The 16,417-nt window shown below is 47.1% G+C and overlaps 1 protein-coding gene across 1 annotated transcript in view; it reads left to right on the top strand.

Moving 5' to 3' along the window:
* LOC142578239 (uncharacterized) overlaps nucleotides 1–16,417 on the top strand; it is a 69,228-nt gene that overhangs the window by 22,615 nt on the left and 30,196 nt on the right. Inside the window, exons 5-7 of the mRNA XM_075687639.1 lie at nucleotides 4,569–4,762; nucleotides 10,779–10,889; nucleotides 12,948–13,187. Of these exons, the coding sequence (XP_075543754.1) occupies nucleotides 4,569–4,762; nucleotides 10,779–10,889; nucleotides 12,948–13,187 (545 nt within the window). The remainder of the gene's footprint in view (nucleotides 1–4,568; nucleotides 4,763–10,778; nucleotides 10,890–12,947; nucleotides 13,188–16,417) is intronic.

Raw genomic sequence — 16,417 nt, 5'->3', positions numbered from 1 at the left:
CAAGTTTTCGTAAAGAAGCTAACGCCATCAAGAGAAGAAATGATAAAAGAAGGTTTTTTAAGCTTTATATGTTTTTCACAGTGTGTCGCAGGGAGCACGTGTGTTTCTTTAACGGTTGCGCCGTGTGCTGTTGCCACGCTTGTGTGGCAGCCTGCCTCGCAAATCTAGCTGATATGGCGCCGGTCGTGCTGCGCTATGGTTTCGGAAGTATTAGTTGCCCTGAAGACATTCCATATTTCTCTGGCTAGACATAAAAAATTCTGATGTCACTTCGCCACAGCAGTCAATGGAGAAGAAAGCTTTATCGCATCAGCAGCTGACTCGCGCAAGCAAAGGTTTGAGTGCTCCGCTGCTTGATCCGTAACAACGCTGGCTACATTTAGCACTAATTACATAAATTTAGCGGATGCATCTCAGCGCCGAGTCCTCATCCGCATGGGCATTTTTAAAAACACATAGGCGGCTTAGTCGCGCGTGCGCCGGCAGTATGCGCACACAACTCGTATTACAATGCAGCTTCCCTCCCACATAATTCTTGGCAATGAAAGGATAATATTTACCTTTCGTATCGTTCGCTTGCTGCGGAGGCATTGGAAGGGGCTTGGCGGTGGTATTGCGAAGGAAAAATGGTTGGTACATATGCCGGATGGTGCATGCTATGGCTCATTTTATTTCCGACGAAATGCCGACTGCAAATTCTGCTGTTTGGTACTAGCTGCCATGGCTGACCGTCTTCACTATCGAATAAACCGAGCACACACGCAAAATTCCATTTATAAACCAGCCCGACACCGCTTGACAGAGCGAGAAGACGGGAACTTACTCCGCTCGCCTGACAGCTTGGGTGCAACGCCGCCTCCGTTCTTGTTCGTAGGGTTTAGATGGAAAGACGCAGAAGGATACAACCTCCCTCATCCCGACGTATTTGTGGAACTTTTATACGCAACAGTATCGTCGGCATCCTTTTGTTTTCCTTCGACTTCTTTATTCTATGACGTCACTACCAGTAGCAATTTGCGTCCGCGGGAGCGGCTGCATTGTGCACGTTCTGACCGCCAGTGTGGCGCTGCAGGAGTCGTGAAAACTCCAGCGCCGGTTCCCCATAGTCGTGGTGATTTTTGTATCTCGGTCGACCCCTCCCCCCCCCCCCCGTTTATTTTTCTCACTAAGTTGCTGCGCAAACATGTGAGTCCATTCACGGTAATTTGAGGTCCAGCGTCCAGCGGCTGCCGTATTACACGTTATTATGTGTGACAATCTGTGTGACATAACTTTATATTTATCTTCGATCTCTAGCAGAGAATCAGTGCATGGAAGTGTCACAACTCACTTTTGCGGCAATTATATTTCTCTGTCAAGGGGTCATAACCACATAGTAAAAGGTCACCTCAAGCAGAACTAAGGCTGGTCGCTTAACTACTATGCGACAGCCATGCGCCTGAAATCAAATGTATCTCTGCTATACAATAGGAGGGCTTAACATTCTCTTTTTTTCTACCGCTGGATGATTTTCACGGCCTCTCGTTCATGTTCGCGCCCCGCAACGCAAGCGTCTTTGCCTTTGTTCCAACCTCCGACCACGAAAACAACTGAAAGAGCCAAAGAACACCCTTCCTTTTTAATTTAATATAAACCGACGAACGGCGGACGACATCACTTTGACACTTCCACGACACCACTGCTCTGTGACGCTATGCACTTTGACAGCATGTGATCGCAGTTCAAGAATACGACAGCATGCTGTTCGAAATACTCAGCCTAGGGCACTTCAAAAATTTATAGCCAATGGCATTCTTTGACTTTTTTCATTCCCGGGGGGAGGGGGGGGCAGATATTTCGGGCACCCTGTGTAATTCCCTCAGTAAACCGAATGAGGCCAAGCGGGATTCATTTGAAATCATCATCAACAACAGTCATGCGCAGGAGCGCTTGTACTCGGACTAACAGAAAAGGACATGTCCACCTGTCCCTTTCGTCTGCTGCTGGAATTCTGATTGCTGGAGTGGAGTACGCGTCAGGCGACAGACCCTCCTAGCCAATCAGCACTTTAGCAGCAGACGAAACTATCATACCCATTAGGTGGACATTTGCAAAATACTCCTTCCTGTCCCCCTGCTTTTGTGTTAGGAGGCCGGACTTTATGTGCTCATAGAAGGAGGAAAGAATAGCGCAGTAAGGAAGAGAAGAGGGCTGCCGCATAAGTGGTCAGTAGACAAAAATTAGGTTACCGGTGGGGAGGAAAATGCATTCGCGTCTCTGGACCTTCTTGGTTGGCCGGAGAAAGACTGACGTTACGCCAGAGGTTGGTAAATTTTGTGGGTAGAATAAGCGGTGGCGCGTCATGCTGCTGCCATCTCTGCGGCAGAAAAAGAACAGAAGTTGGAAAAGCGACGCGATGTTCGCCGTCAACCGAAGCGGTCATGACCGTTGAGGAATGAAAATAAGCGTTTCGTCAATGACGCGACGCTCGGCAAAGACGGGCAGACACCATGAGTGCCGACTAAAAGATAGGAACGTAGCGTCAACGACATTTACAGGTCATTTCTCAGAGGCCGAGTTCACAGAGCTAGGTTTTGATTTGTAAGTGCTTTTACTACTGGCCAGCCGTTTTTGCTAGCATCATTAGCATCGACTGAAATTCATGCTTATCTAAAGTTTTAGGCCGAGGGTTTTTTTATGAATACGGGCCTGGATCCAGGAAGCTATTCGTTTACTTTGACAATCATCTTGGATAATTTCTGCTGAATATATTGTGACGAGCGAGGTGTAGGCGAAGTATATATTTACAAAATATTTGCAACAAAAGCTAGCGCAAGATAAGATGTCGTTGTTGTTGTTGTTGTCCTGTGTGGCCGTGGCACATACCCACAGTGGGGGATTGGCCAAGAATCGGGCGGTTTAATTAGGTGCTTAAATAATAATGATAACAAGGGAGTGAACAATTTGGGCGTGTGAGTTTAAAAGTAAACGTTTTGTGTTTGGAGAAAAAGGAAATAATCAGATGAAAACCGGGTATAAGATAATAATAATATTAACAATAATAGTTAATAAACGATAAGAAATAAAAGAAAGCTATGGTTGGGAGGGAGAACGATCAATCTAACATGGAAATCGCTTGGTTTCAATTAGGTAATTTTGGATCGCCAAGCAACATTTCTGTTGCTGAACCCAACAATGGAGGCTCCAAAAGATAGGATCACAGGCACTGATAAAGTTAGACCACTAGAGCGAAGCGGGATTTCGAGTAGTCGTTTTCTTATAATAGAAAAACGTCTGCAAGACAACAAGAAATGGTCGATTGTCTCCGCTTCGCCACAGAATGAGCATAATTGTGAGGGGACCAGACCAGACCTGTGGAGGTAGAAGTTCAATGCAGGTATACGGCAGCGCAGCTTTGTGGTGGACACTTCAATTTTCCGTGTTCGGCAAAAATCTCTGTTCCAAGGGTGCAGGAGATGTCCGTAATCCACAGAGTTAGTAATTGCGGAGCCTGATACTGACTGTATAATGATGTCTGAGCCGGCCCACGTCTAAACTACCTCAACGTCGTCTTCATCGCTCTGCCAAACTACGCGTTCATCCATGTATCAATCACTCCGTAACAATATTTTTGTGAGGAAATGATCCGAATACGCGAAAACACCGTGATATCCGGGACCACTATGGCAATTTTTATACCTTGCAGCATTAGCGTTTCTTAATTTTTAATAGCTATTCGTTGTTATTGCTTATTATTCTTATTTATTTATTTATTTTGCTATTTCCGTTAATAGGCATCGCGGTCAGTACTGGAGACTCCGGTATGATAAATCGAACAGCCCCAGTAACGTTTTCGCACGCGCTCGGTCGGCTGCCATGCCTCTCTCACATCATCGGTGCCGCCGACGGTACCCATAATGCAAATTTAATATGAAAAGATTAGCGCTAATTTCTGACCTAGTAGTAAGATTATTTTACAGCGAAGCTGTTAAGGGCTAGTTCTCCCAGTATCGTGTCCGTGTGCAGAACAAAATTATGAAGACAGTGCAATGCCGGGGCGACCGCGGCGGAGGTAAAGCAGGCGTTAATCACGTGGGCCGATCGCGTGGGCCGATCGCGAAGGTAGTGCAATGCCGGGCCGACCCGCAGCGGTGGTGCAGTTCGCCCTTAATGGGCCCATATGCACAGATTCGCTGGTCATCATTCACAGAGTGGAAAGGCACTGAGTTTTTCTTTCCCTGAATACTGGTTTTCAAAGATTGCTCAGCCAGTAGAAGTTGTAAAAGAACAAAAATATGGACAGCTTGGTATATATTGGCCATTCAACAGAACGAAAGCTTAAACAGGAAGGAAGGTAGAAGGGTATTTTATACTTCCTTTACCTCTTGGCGCTTTGTTCTAAAGGTTGATTTGAAGCTTCTCGTTATTGACCAGTTAAGGATATACTTAGAACAAACAACCACTTGCTATGCGCTGGTACATTACGTTTTAGAAGTTTTCTGAGGGCTTGCTCTATCGAAAAGAAGTCGGATGATTAAACTGGTCCCTTATAAAGAATGCTTTTTCTAAATTTTTCTGGCGGCCTCCAGGTTCCTGGAATACCGAGATCTGCACACTGAATGACTTCTTCAGGGTGGGCATAGCACTCGGCGAGTGCTTCCTCCTTCGGCAAGACTTTCAGGTTAGAGGCATTGTGGTCATTGTAGATTTAAAAGGCCTCAACGTCTACCACCTGTCTTACTACACGCCTTCTGTTATAAGAACGCTCGTCAGTCTTGTACAGGTAAGTGCAAAGCCTTTTGTTGCCCACAGTGCAAAACTTTTTATCCCCAGGTTCGGCCAGCATAGTGCTACACAGGGATGACAACGAGAAACATAACACCGTTGAATCAGCTGGATGTTGGTGAAAGGATGCAGTAACTTAATAACGGCGACGTAAAAAAAATGAGGAACTAACCCGGGTTGCTGTCCAGGAATGCATTCAGCATTAACTGAACGCATGTGGTTATTTGTGGCACAAGGTTGCTCTGTGTTGGGTGGCGCTCCCCTTACCAGCGTTCCTTATCCGCACACGGGACCCGACCGGCACTTCGAATGTCACTTCCTCAAGGACCAGTTCGCAGCGCCGTGCATCCGTTACTACCGTCTCTGGTTGCAGACACGCAGGCGCAGCTGTCTCAAGTGACATCGTCTGCATCTTCAACGGAAGGCGCAGCATCTGACGTGTCACGGCGTGTCAGACGGCGTGTCAGAATGCTAGCTGTAACGAGGGAAAACAGCAGAGAACACTCACCGTTACTATCGGTACCACCGGTACCACCGGGCGGTTCCAGTTGCTGCGTTAACCGCACACGAAAACTGCTAGACAGTCACTAGAAATCACGGTTAGTTCCGAAAGAATGCTAAACGCTATAAAAAATGCAGAAACTCCACTGGAGTTGTATAAGTATGCTTACGAGTACCCCCAAATTTCAAGTTCGCCAACCCCAAATTTCAGATGGCCCATCTCCAAATTTAATGTTGCCCCACCACTCTATAAGCTTCCCCATGCATTTTGTGTGGAGCACAATGACCACTGGGTATTCCCTCTGATCAAAATTATTTAAGTTGTTCCTTACCGCTTATAAAGCTACAAATCATCTACATTTACACCATTATAACAATTAAATGTCAACTTCGCGAATTATGCTTCTGCAGATACAAGGCACTACACTTTTCGCATGACTTCTTGCATGACGAAGCTGGAGTACTCGCCAAAGAATGCTTAGGCTATAAAATCCGAGGTAACCTATGCACTTCTTACGAGTTGTGAATGCGAAAGCATTAAAGTCCGATTGAACGCCCCTGAGCGGACCTTCCAGTTATGAACTCCTCGCGGGCAAACGAGCGTGTTAAGATGCTTGGCTGGCTTGGAGCCTTTTAAAGCGAAAGCTTTGCTGGCCGCGAACTTGCGATTTCGCCGTGGCGGTTCTCCGAGGAAGCACATGACGTCATAACGCGGATATTAAAGCGAAAGCTTTACTGGCCGCGAACTTGCGATTTCGCCGCGGCGGTGCTCCGAGGAGGCATATGACGTCACAACGCGATCCTCGCCGCGGATATCTCTCTCTCTCTAGCTCCCTAGTCACTACTGCGCATGCGCCACTAGTAGCACCGAGCTACAGGTGTTCCGCGGCTGAGCAGCGCCGCGCCTTTCCGCCGCAGCCGTTTGGTATGACATCACACCGCGTTCCTAGTCGTTGCGCTCGCTTCCGCTCGCTTCGCCAGCTGCGTCGCATGCCTGATAATATGTCGGATGATTGAAAAGGAGAGCTCGCGTGCTCCGCAACCACAGTTGAGGGGGCAGTATGGACGGCGACAATTCTGATAAGCAGGAGGAGGCCTGTAATCGAGATCGGAACAAGATGAAGAGGAAACGAATCGCCCAGGAAGCAGACGAACAGCGTGCCGAACGACTTGCTAAACGCCGCAATATAGCTGGACAATCAGACTAACCTGAACTTGCAATCAAGATTATCCAGGGCTAACCATGCGCTGCCTTATAGCTTTCGCTACGTATATCCTGGCATAGCCGAGCTAAGCCACTGCCAATTTTTTTTATTTGGTTCTACCGATGCACAGTTAGAACGCAGGCGAGAGCTTGCGCGGACAAGAAACGCGTGGATAGCACAAGCTTCCAAGAGCGAAAGTGAGGGTGATGTGGCGTCGCGGCGATGCCTTCTCCCCTCAGGCAACACCTGGCGCGCTATACCTAAAGCAGGTGTACCCTTTCGTCCACTGTACTCCGTCGAGGCGCGCTCGTGAAGTGGCATCGCAGCCAATGGGAATTTAAGTGCAGTTTTTAGCAGCGGAGGTGTTTAAGCTTTTAGTTCCGCCGTGGAGCGTTACCAGAAAACTCAGCGCAGCTGTGCGGCGCCTCGCGTTGCCTAGCAGCCACCTGCGAAGGCACCGAGCCTCCTCGCACCCCAGGAGCCCCACGCGTGTAGGGCGGAGTCGTGACGTTAAAGGCGAGTAAAACATCGGAATAGTCGGCGCGGCGACACATCTCTTACTTCCTCTACTCCGTGCTGTTGCGTTCTCCAGCGTAGCGTACGCCACCGTTGCTGACAGTTGTTGTGATAACTGTTTCTCGCAGCTCGACCGGCGTTACTATTGGTTAGCGTGGCGTTGTCGGCGGGCTGCAGGCGTCCGGTAGACCATGGTGATCATGCAGAGACTAGACGATTTCTAGTGCGAAACTTGCATGGTTTATTCAATGGTTGGTGAAAGATGAGAAGAAGAGACTGAAGTGATAAAGTACATTGCGGGGCCCTTTAAATAGGCCCACTAAAATCGTAGGCGGGATCTTGCTCACGTCAACGTCACGTGACATGCACTGAGTCCCACGGTCCTTGGAGGCTGCACCCACTTTCCCAGGGCGATGTTCTCCGCTGGTGGCAACCCGCGGGTCTTGGGGATCGTAGGTAGCTGATCCATTCTCTTTGGCACGTCGTTGGTTCGCGGAAAAGGCGTCGGGTTGTTGATGAGCGGCTGATCCAGGGTCCTGTCTGGTTCGCGGAGAGCGTTCTCCCCTGGGGTTTAACTGTTCGCGGAAAGGGTTTTCACGCAGACACACAAAGGCGCCTGTGAACACTGCGGGGCGTCCGCCAGACCGGCGTCCACTCGAGACAACCATACCAAATTAAGAATACATTCTTCGCTTCGCTTAGGCATGCACACACACGAAGGGGCCTGTAAATACTGCGGTGTACCTGCCAGACCGGTAACCACTCGAAACAACCACAGCAAATTAGTAATTCACCCTCCGTTTCGATGAGGCATGGTGGTTGAGCATCTTTTTTGCCCGGGGTGTTACACGCCAACCATCACAGTGCGTACGTGCTGCTGCCATCTGAAGACCGAAGAAAGTCCGGATGCTCGAAGAAGTGGCTTACCAGGAAGAGCGCCGTACTGCCAAACAAGAAGCGATTCGTCGCCGCCGAGCTGATCCGAAATACCGCGCCGAAGCTGCGGCTGAGGAGAGGTGACGCCGAGTCGAGGATCCCGAGTTTCAGTCCAGGTAACGAGAGAGTCGATGCCTGAACGCACGACGTCACCGAGAAAGCGATCCTGGCCGGCTCGAAAACTTCCAGCGTCAAACCCGCCGACATAACTTATAAAACCCTAGCATAACCTCGCAAAACCTAGAAACAACCAAGCCAAGCCTACCTTAACCTCCCCAAATCTAGAAACTACTTAGCCAAGCCTACTAACAGCTTATCAAAACCTAGCGTAACTTCGCAAAACCTACAAACAACTTAGGAAAGCCACGTGAAAGCTAGGTGATGACAAGCTCCGCTGTTCACTCCCGCCTTGCATCACTATTGCAACCTGCGTACGTTTTTTCGCTTGTCCAAAGGACAGACGCCGGTGTTTTCGCTCAATGGGCCGTTTAATGCTTTCACAAGAAAACAGAAACAGGCTCTGTCTTCGCTGTGTAATGATATGATGGCCAAACCTGTCGATATGCACCAACTAGCCTCGCAAAATACCGTGTTAACGTTAATCAGTTTTACAGTATAAAGCACTTTCAACCCCTTCATCAGCGATTGCACGGGGCTGGGAACTATTGTCCAGTAATTTGGACTCTTTAATAAAAACAGCACTTTTAGGTATCCTGTATGAGGATATATAATTTAGCCAGCTCTGCCAAGTTTGCAAGGATTTAGGACAAAAATGAGGCTCTCTAACGTCAAAATTCTCTCCTCCAACGAATCCAACAGTGTACATTTGCTGACACGTCCTTGCATAGATACATTACTGCAATAAGTAGTGTCTAAAACATATGGCGGTCATGGCGTGTTTCTGGCTCCGCTATTACTGCCGCTGTGTGCTATATGCAAAAGCATAGCCTTCGAGATCTCTTTCTGTTAATCCGAAAAAAAAAAAACTGTCGCTGAGGCGCGGACGTCACCCTACTGACAGGGTGCGCAACATACTAGAAAATATTTTTCTCGTTTACAAACTGCTCAGTTGACCAAACGTCCAGTTATGAACGGCGTTAGATGCACATATGGAAAGTATACATGCAAGCATCTTCTTACCGAAGGGACTCTAGAGAAATTTAATTTTACTTTTTTTACTGCGATAGCAATTATACAGACACCACGCGTATGTCTGTCGTCGGCGTCGCCGTGAGGTTCCGTATAAAGAGCAAGGGCGATAAAACTGTCGCCGTATGCTGTGTGTGCGAGTGAAAGCGTGTGAGGGTGAGCCGGCAAACATTCTTCAATCTCGCGTGCGCGAGCGAGGAACGCGGCCCGGATGAGTGCCCTCTCCTGTCGCGCGCGAGGTTTTGGGCGAGGTAGGGGGGTCAGGCGAGGGAGGAGGGGCGTTCTTCTCCGGCGGCTGCTAGGGTGCCTCGATGTCCTCCTCGACCGCCGCTCCGTATACACTGGAGATAATCGCTGCGTGTGCAACGGCGTTGGCCGCCGAATCGCGGACGCCGTAGTACACGCCTTTGGCGGACGCGGTAGGGAAGCGTTGCCGGCGCTCGTGTTTCTTGAAAGGGGTCTGCGACGTGGTCAAAGTGCACACCCGCACAAGCCTCACCTTCGAAACGATCTGCGATGTTTGCAGAGTGCTCGTAGTGCCGGTACCAGCGTATGCGCCATGCTTTCGACGTTGGGTTCGCGTTGAAGCGAGAGATGCATGAAGGTCAGTTCGCTTGCTGCTGCCGCGATTCCTCCCTTCATAATTTTGACAGCCAGTTTCCGCGCTCATCGAGCAAGACGTGTTAATGTTTACCTGTGCGCGCGTGACACTATGCTGGTTAATTTAGTTAAAACACGTTGGTAGGCTAGGTGATTTGAATCCATGATAACATATGTAAGCGCTACTCAGAAAGGACGTAGACAGAAGCAGACACACAGAGACAGGGCTGTCTCTGTGTGTCTGTTTCTTCCTACGTCCTCGTTCAGTCACGCTTACGCATTCTATCATTGTTAATTTAATTAGTAAGTGAATGTCTACAGGTTTATACAGCCGACAGAACTGCTATCCTTACTTTGTGCAGCTGTTCACTAATTTGCTATAACAATTGGTGCTGTGCCTTTCGGGCGAAACTGCGAATTTCTTTCTTTTGAAAATGAGAACGCTATATAATCTAAAATTCGGATGTGGTCTTTCTGGAAATTTGTCTTCAGTTCGGTTGGGAAATTTCAGTGCTCGAGCACCCTTAAATAACAACTGTGTGTACTAGGATATGTCCATGCAAGCGTATTGCTTGCATGTACAGAGCCATAGCGAAATGTGGTACCGTCTCATCCTAGCTTCTTAAATTTATTGCAGTGTTAATCTGTGACGGCTCGTTGACGGTCAACGAAGCCCCAGCGCCAGCATTGCCGAGATTCAAGAAAAAATGCCAGATTGTAACGCGGTACTTTCTTGAACTTTTCAGGGTTTCAGGATACTATTCACAATTCTTTATTCCGTGCGACGTGGGCCATTAACGTATACCGAAAAGTTCTATAAACGTGCACTCAGCGAAGTTTACAAAAGCCCTTCCGCTTCTTTTTTAGCGCACCCAATTGTTAAAATTGCATTGGCATTAGTAGAGACTTTCCTGGCGATTGTAGATTTTCATTCTTGCTATGAGTATTATTTTGCCGGCCGGATGGGGTGCTGATGCTAACCACCATGGAAACTATAGCCCTGAGGCGGTGCACTAAAGTGGGTAGAACGCGGTACTGTTATGAACATTGCTCTGCTTTGTGCATGCGTGAAGCAGATAACCGGAAACGTGCCTAAACATGTTCCAGGACTGTTTTCCCTTGCGCCTGAAGAAAGTCTACGTTATCAACAATCCTCCAATATTTGACTTTTTATTTGCAATTACCAAGACCTTCCTTAAAGCAAAACTAGCGAAACGGGTAAGATTCGTCTTCATGTTCTTTCTATCAATTTTTCATTGTTTCATCACTGATGATTTGGAATGAAGCAAAAAGTACGAATCCCTGCATCAAAGAACATGGCATGAACATTAAAATGCACGGAGGAAGCCCAACATAAAGAAATGTCGCAGAGCATGCACTTTTCTCGACATATCATTTGTTCACAGCTCAACGGTAATTTAATGCTGAGAATAAGAGTCGTACGAAGAATTCGTTCAGGGTCGCAAGTCAGCCTCTAGAGTCTGTGAAGGAATATGTTTACCTTAGTCAACTAATCCTAGGGAACCCTGACCGTGAGAATAAAATTCAGAGAAGAATAAAAATGGGTTGGATCGCTTACGGCAGACATCGTGAGCTGCTGACTGGGAGCTTACCGTTATCATTGAGAAGGAAGGTGTACAATCAGTGCATTTTACCGGTGCTGAGATGTGGGGCAGAGACTTGGAGACTGACAAAGAAGCTTGAGAACAAGTTAAGGACCGTGCAAAGAGCGATGGAACGAAGAATGCTAGGCATAACGTTAATAAATAGCGGTTTGGATCAGAGAGCAAACGGGTATAGACGATATTCTAATAGACATTAACAGAAAAATATGGCGCTGGGAAGGTCATGTAATGCGCAGATTAGATAACCATTGGACCATAAGGGTGACAAAATGGATACCAAGGGAGTGCAGTAGAGGACGGCTGAAGAATAGGTGGTGCGACGAAATGAGCAAATTTGCGGGTGCTAGTTGGAATCGCTTGGCGAAGGACAGGGGATTGCAGGGATAGGCCTTCGTCCTGCAGTGCACATAAAATAGGATGATGATGATGATGATGATGATGATGATGATGATGAATTCTTGTCAACTGAAAGCAACTGAGCGTTACAAAGAATAACCCAGGGCGACCCATGAGCCATGATGAAGTGCCGTTCGTCTACGAAAGAGTCTTTCACAAATGTGAAAATAATTATCGGGTATATTTCACTCAAGTAACAGATCTAAAATGACGAAGCGTTAGCCAATTGATTTGGTAAGTTCTCACGTTGAAAATGCAGCGTGCAAACAAAGATGTAACAATGAGGACACAACGCAAACACCGACAAACAAGCAAAGGTTTATCTCTGAGTTATCTGTTTACACGTGCTTACAAAATAATGACCCTCATTATGTATGATGTACCTTAAGTCACATTCTGTTATCATACATATATTTATACGTTAAGATATACAATATATTATAAGCGTAAAATTGCCACATGCCAATAATTGGTCTCGGTTTTCTCCTGTCGGTCCCACCAGCACTTTAATGAAATAAACAGGTACCATTTGACTTACGTTTTAAGCATGAAATGCTTTTAGCTCCAGTTTTTTGCGACCTTCAAGTGACCTTGAGCCAAAAGCCAGAGCCGTTATTGGGGCACTCAAATGAGAACACACGCGCAAGTTGCGAGAGCCAAACCAGATTATTCAAGCAAGCAGTTAAAACTTAAGATGAAGTCACTGGTCCCCAACCCTTGGTACAGGACCTCATTACACACGTTAGCGCTAGTTACTGGCCAAACAAGTTACAAAAGATACTGCTTATGAGTTCTTCCTAATGTTTGTTCACAATAGCACTCAAGCTTTAACTTCTAGTATGCTGAAGTTTTATGTGTCATTTCAAATAGCGCCTTTCAAAAAGCAGATACAGCGCAACAATACACGCGATTGTCATCTTTTGACGCTGAGAAAGGGTCGTCTGTTCAACGCCAACGGTCCGTGAGTTCCGCGGCTCGAGATATGGCACCACGCTGTGTCATCAGGCCGGCAGCGTCCGGCGCGCTGCGGAAAACTGTTTGGCGGAGACGACTCTTGTAATGAGGTTCAGTTCGAAATAGGTTCATGTGGTTGGTGGGGTGTTGTGTGGTGTTGATGTGCGAACATGTACTATACCCATTTTAAGATTGTGGCTAGTGTCATCTCCAACCAATCTGCTTTGCCGGTAGCCATTTCATGCTTACATCTACTCTCGGTTAAAGGAGAGGCATAATGTTCTTCCTTTTCTTTTTACAGATTCAATTTCTTGGCTACAACTTGACAGAATTGCACCAACTTGTGCCAGATGACGTCATTTCGGAGGAACACGAAGGGACGAACGAAAGCTTCGATTACGACCAATTGGAGAGGGAGTTGAAGGCTGCGGAGAATTTCTTCGAGGCACTGAGTTCTTACGGCTACCGCGAGACGTTGTCGACAAAAATGGCGCCTGAGCCAAACGGCATTCTCGCTGTCGAGGAACTAAGTGAAGATTACGTGCATCTTTAATCACTCTGTGATCTAATTAAGCTTCATGTGGCCTATGGGTGGCGAAAATTTAAATTCATGCGGATGTGTTTGTTCAATTTTTGCATTCCCCACTTGTCACGAACGCAGCTCCCATGTGATTCACCTTTCATTACTAAGCTTCCCCCGCCATATAATGGCAGCGTGTTACCATACCTTTTTTCTTGTCGACCTCACTGGCTCTTCTTTTTTTTTTCTCGCTCTCTACGTCTCCCATTTTCCTATGTTGGGGCCCAGAAATTAAGCTAACATTTATTCTTAAGTATACTTTACGTTTTTTTTTCTCGCACTCTCCAGCTCCCATTTTCCTATGTTGGGGCCCAAAAATTCAGCTAACATTTATTCTTACTTATACTTTACGTTTTTTTTCTCGCTCTCTTCTTCTCCCATTTTCCTATGTTGGGGCCCAGAAATTAAGCTAACATTTATTCTTAAGTATACTTTACGTTTTTTTTTCGCACTCTCCCTCTCCCGTTTTCCTGTGTTGGGGCCCAGAAATTAAGCTAACATTTATTCGTAAGTAGACTTTACGTTAGCCAGAGTTATTGACCCCATTTTTGGTAGCTCTTTCCCACGAAGCCAGATTTCAGTTGGGACAGGACTTCACTCGCTGGTGACCAAGTTGAAGTGTGACCAAGTGTGGTACTCACCCGTTGTCATCACAGCAGCATCCATCGCAAAAGGGACAATATGGGGTGTCTTCTTTTTTCGTTGAGATTTTGCACCTGCTGGAGTGCGCACTTCTTGCAAACAGGCAAGGCATGTGCTGCACAAACAACGTGCTGAACACAAACTAGTGTTCGAGGATACCATCAAGCCTTATATAAGGTCCCGATACCCTGCTTGAGCTGCATTTGCTTCGATGATAAGCGATGTCTAGTCGCCCTGACTTGTGTTGTATTATGATGTAACTGATGATGTAATGATGTAACTGATGCCGAGGATTTCTTCCCAACTGCTGGCACCATTCATATCTGCACTGCAACTCGGCGAGTAAAAAAATCTTCAATTGCCAGAGCGGCCCGTTGTCCTTGCATCCTGTTAAGAAAAATGTGGGGAAGCTTAAGAAACTTCAGAGAGGCCGGCTCTTCAAGCCTGCTACTCTGCGCCGGCATAAAGCATAGAGAAAAGGGGTTATGAATGAAGACGATGTGGTCGGAAATCGTCAAAAAATATTTCACGAGGACTTTTATAGTCGTGAGTCAATCCTCGCTGTGTGCCAGAATTCAAATAATGCAGAAATTGCTCTGCCGAGTGAACTTGCGGTCAGACCGAAGTCCCCGTGTGGCACAGCTTAAGTAAGCTGTCGATGTATTTTGGATAGTGAATCATCCACGATCTCACATGCCGTAGTTGCTTAGTAGCTACACTCCAAGAACAGTTTACACCCTTTGGCGTGCCCCTTCTGCCACACAACAATAATCGTCATCTGCCTTGATGCGTTTCCTTTCTTTAACGGTGCGAGCCCGGAACTTTCCAGTAACGATAACGCGCGTGCCGTTCGTTACTGGAAAGTTCCGGGCTCGCAGCGTTAAAGAAAGCAAGCGCATCAAGGCAGATGACGATTATTGTTGTGTGGCAGAAGGGGCACGCCAAAGGGTGTAAACTGTTCTTGGAGTCTATGCTGTTGAGTTGATAAGCAGAAGATCGCGGAATTGAATCCTGGCCACGGCGGCAGCATTTCGATGGTGGCGAAATGCGAAAACACCCGTGGGGGTAGCTATCGATTTAGGCGGACGTTAAAGAAACCCAGGTGGTCCAAATTTCCGGAGTCCCCCACTAAGGTGGGCCTCATAACCGGATCCTGGTTGCGGAACGTAACACCCCGTAATGTAATTTTAATTAATCATTCACGATCTTCCATTTACGCACGTACTATGGGCAGACTACTTCCGGCCCGCCACCACAATTACCACTGGTAGAGTCCGCACGTTGAAGTAGGTGCATATCATCGCGACGTAGTGACGGTCAAGAACACAGTAGCATAACTATGAGTGACGAAACTAGCTCTTTATTAGATGAACTTGTGTCCCTAAATGACAGTTACTTTCGAAGCACAATGATAGCGGCGCGCACAGTCGGCGATCGCCGAAAGTTAGATCTGCATATCAAGCACGTCAGCCTTTATACACGACTCGTCGAACGTTCCACCGTAATAACTGCCGCCCGCATGCCTTGAAGAAAGTACTACAGAATTAGCGTCGCGCGTACAATTTGGTTACACGAAGTTCGTCGAGAACATACAGAAGATAGAATCAACGAAAAGATCCGATTAAGTTCCAAACCACGCAGGTGCGCCTTGCGCTGAGCGATAACGTTACGTTCGCGGGTGAAATAAAATCGCAAGAAGAAGGATAAATAAATGCACATGTCAATATAACGTTTGGAAAAAGCCACACTTCATCATAGTATGTGAACAACGCACGTATAAATTCAATGGACGCAACACGGTTTTTGAAAGACGTTAGTCTTTTTCACCTGCGATGAATCATAACGACAGCGGTGAAATTCAGAAAATCTGCCAGATTTCGGAAAGCTGAGCCCGTTTACGAGCTGTATAAAGGCCAAATTCGCAATTCCCGCTTGATTTATGCGTTCGTTGGTTGGGGGGCCCGAAAACGTAAAACTATTCCAATCTGTTTTTATACCAATCTGCTGACGTCGAGGGTGCGATCTTGTACGCGTTCCAAAATAGAAAGGAAGGCGATCCGTTTTTTACGTCGCGAAATAGGCGGTCCGTTCCATAGCATTCGTCCGATAGCCGACGACACGGAATGATTGACAGCAGATATCACGTCACAATTGACGTCATGACATTCGTCACGGTTCAAATTAACCAATCGTGTGCGGCTCGGCAGAACGGAAGCCTCCGTTCTATTTTGGAACGCGTACAAGATCGCACCCCAAGCCTACGCAACAGTCGACGCAAGCACCGGGTGGTGAGCAGCAGCTTTGCTTGCTCGATTATTGGTCACTTTTGTTTGCCTTCAAGGCAAATACCATCGCCTACCTTAGCAAGCCTTTCTTATCTAATTGGCTGACAGGAGCCGAGGAGCGAGCAGCAGTGGAGATGTTTTCGGTGGGGCCGATCTAGCGTAGTGAAAGTAGATAACTGAATCATATATCTATAGAAGGGTGGTGCCGGCGTCTACGATTGGCCCCCTTCTACTTGCTTAGCTTGCGGTGGCTGGTCGCAAATT

Source organism: Dermacentor variabilis, chromosome 4 (genome assembly GCF_050947875.1).
Source record: "Dermacentor variabilis isolate Ectoservices chromosome 4, ASM5094787v1, whole genome shotgun sequence".
Classification (NCBI taxonomy): domain Eukaryota; kingdom Metazoa; phylum Arthropoda; class Arachnida; order Ixodida; family Ixodidae; genus Dermacentor; species Dermacentor variabilis.
Note: the sequence above shows the minus strand (reverse complement) of the source record. Positions and strands in the feature narration are given on the sequence as shown.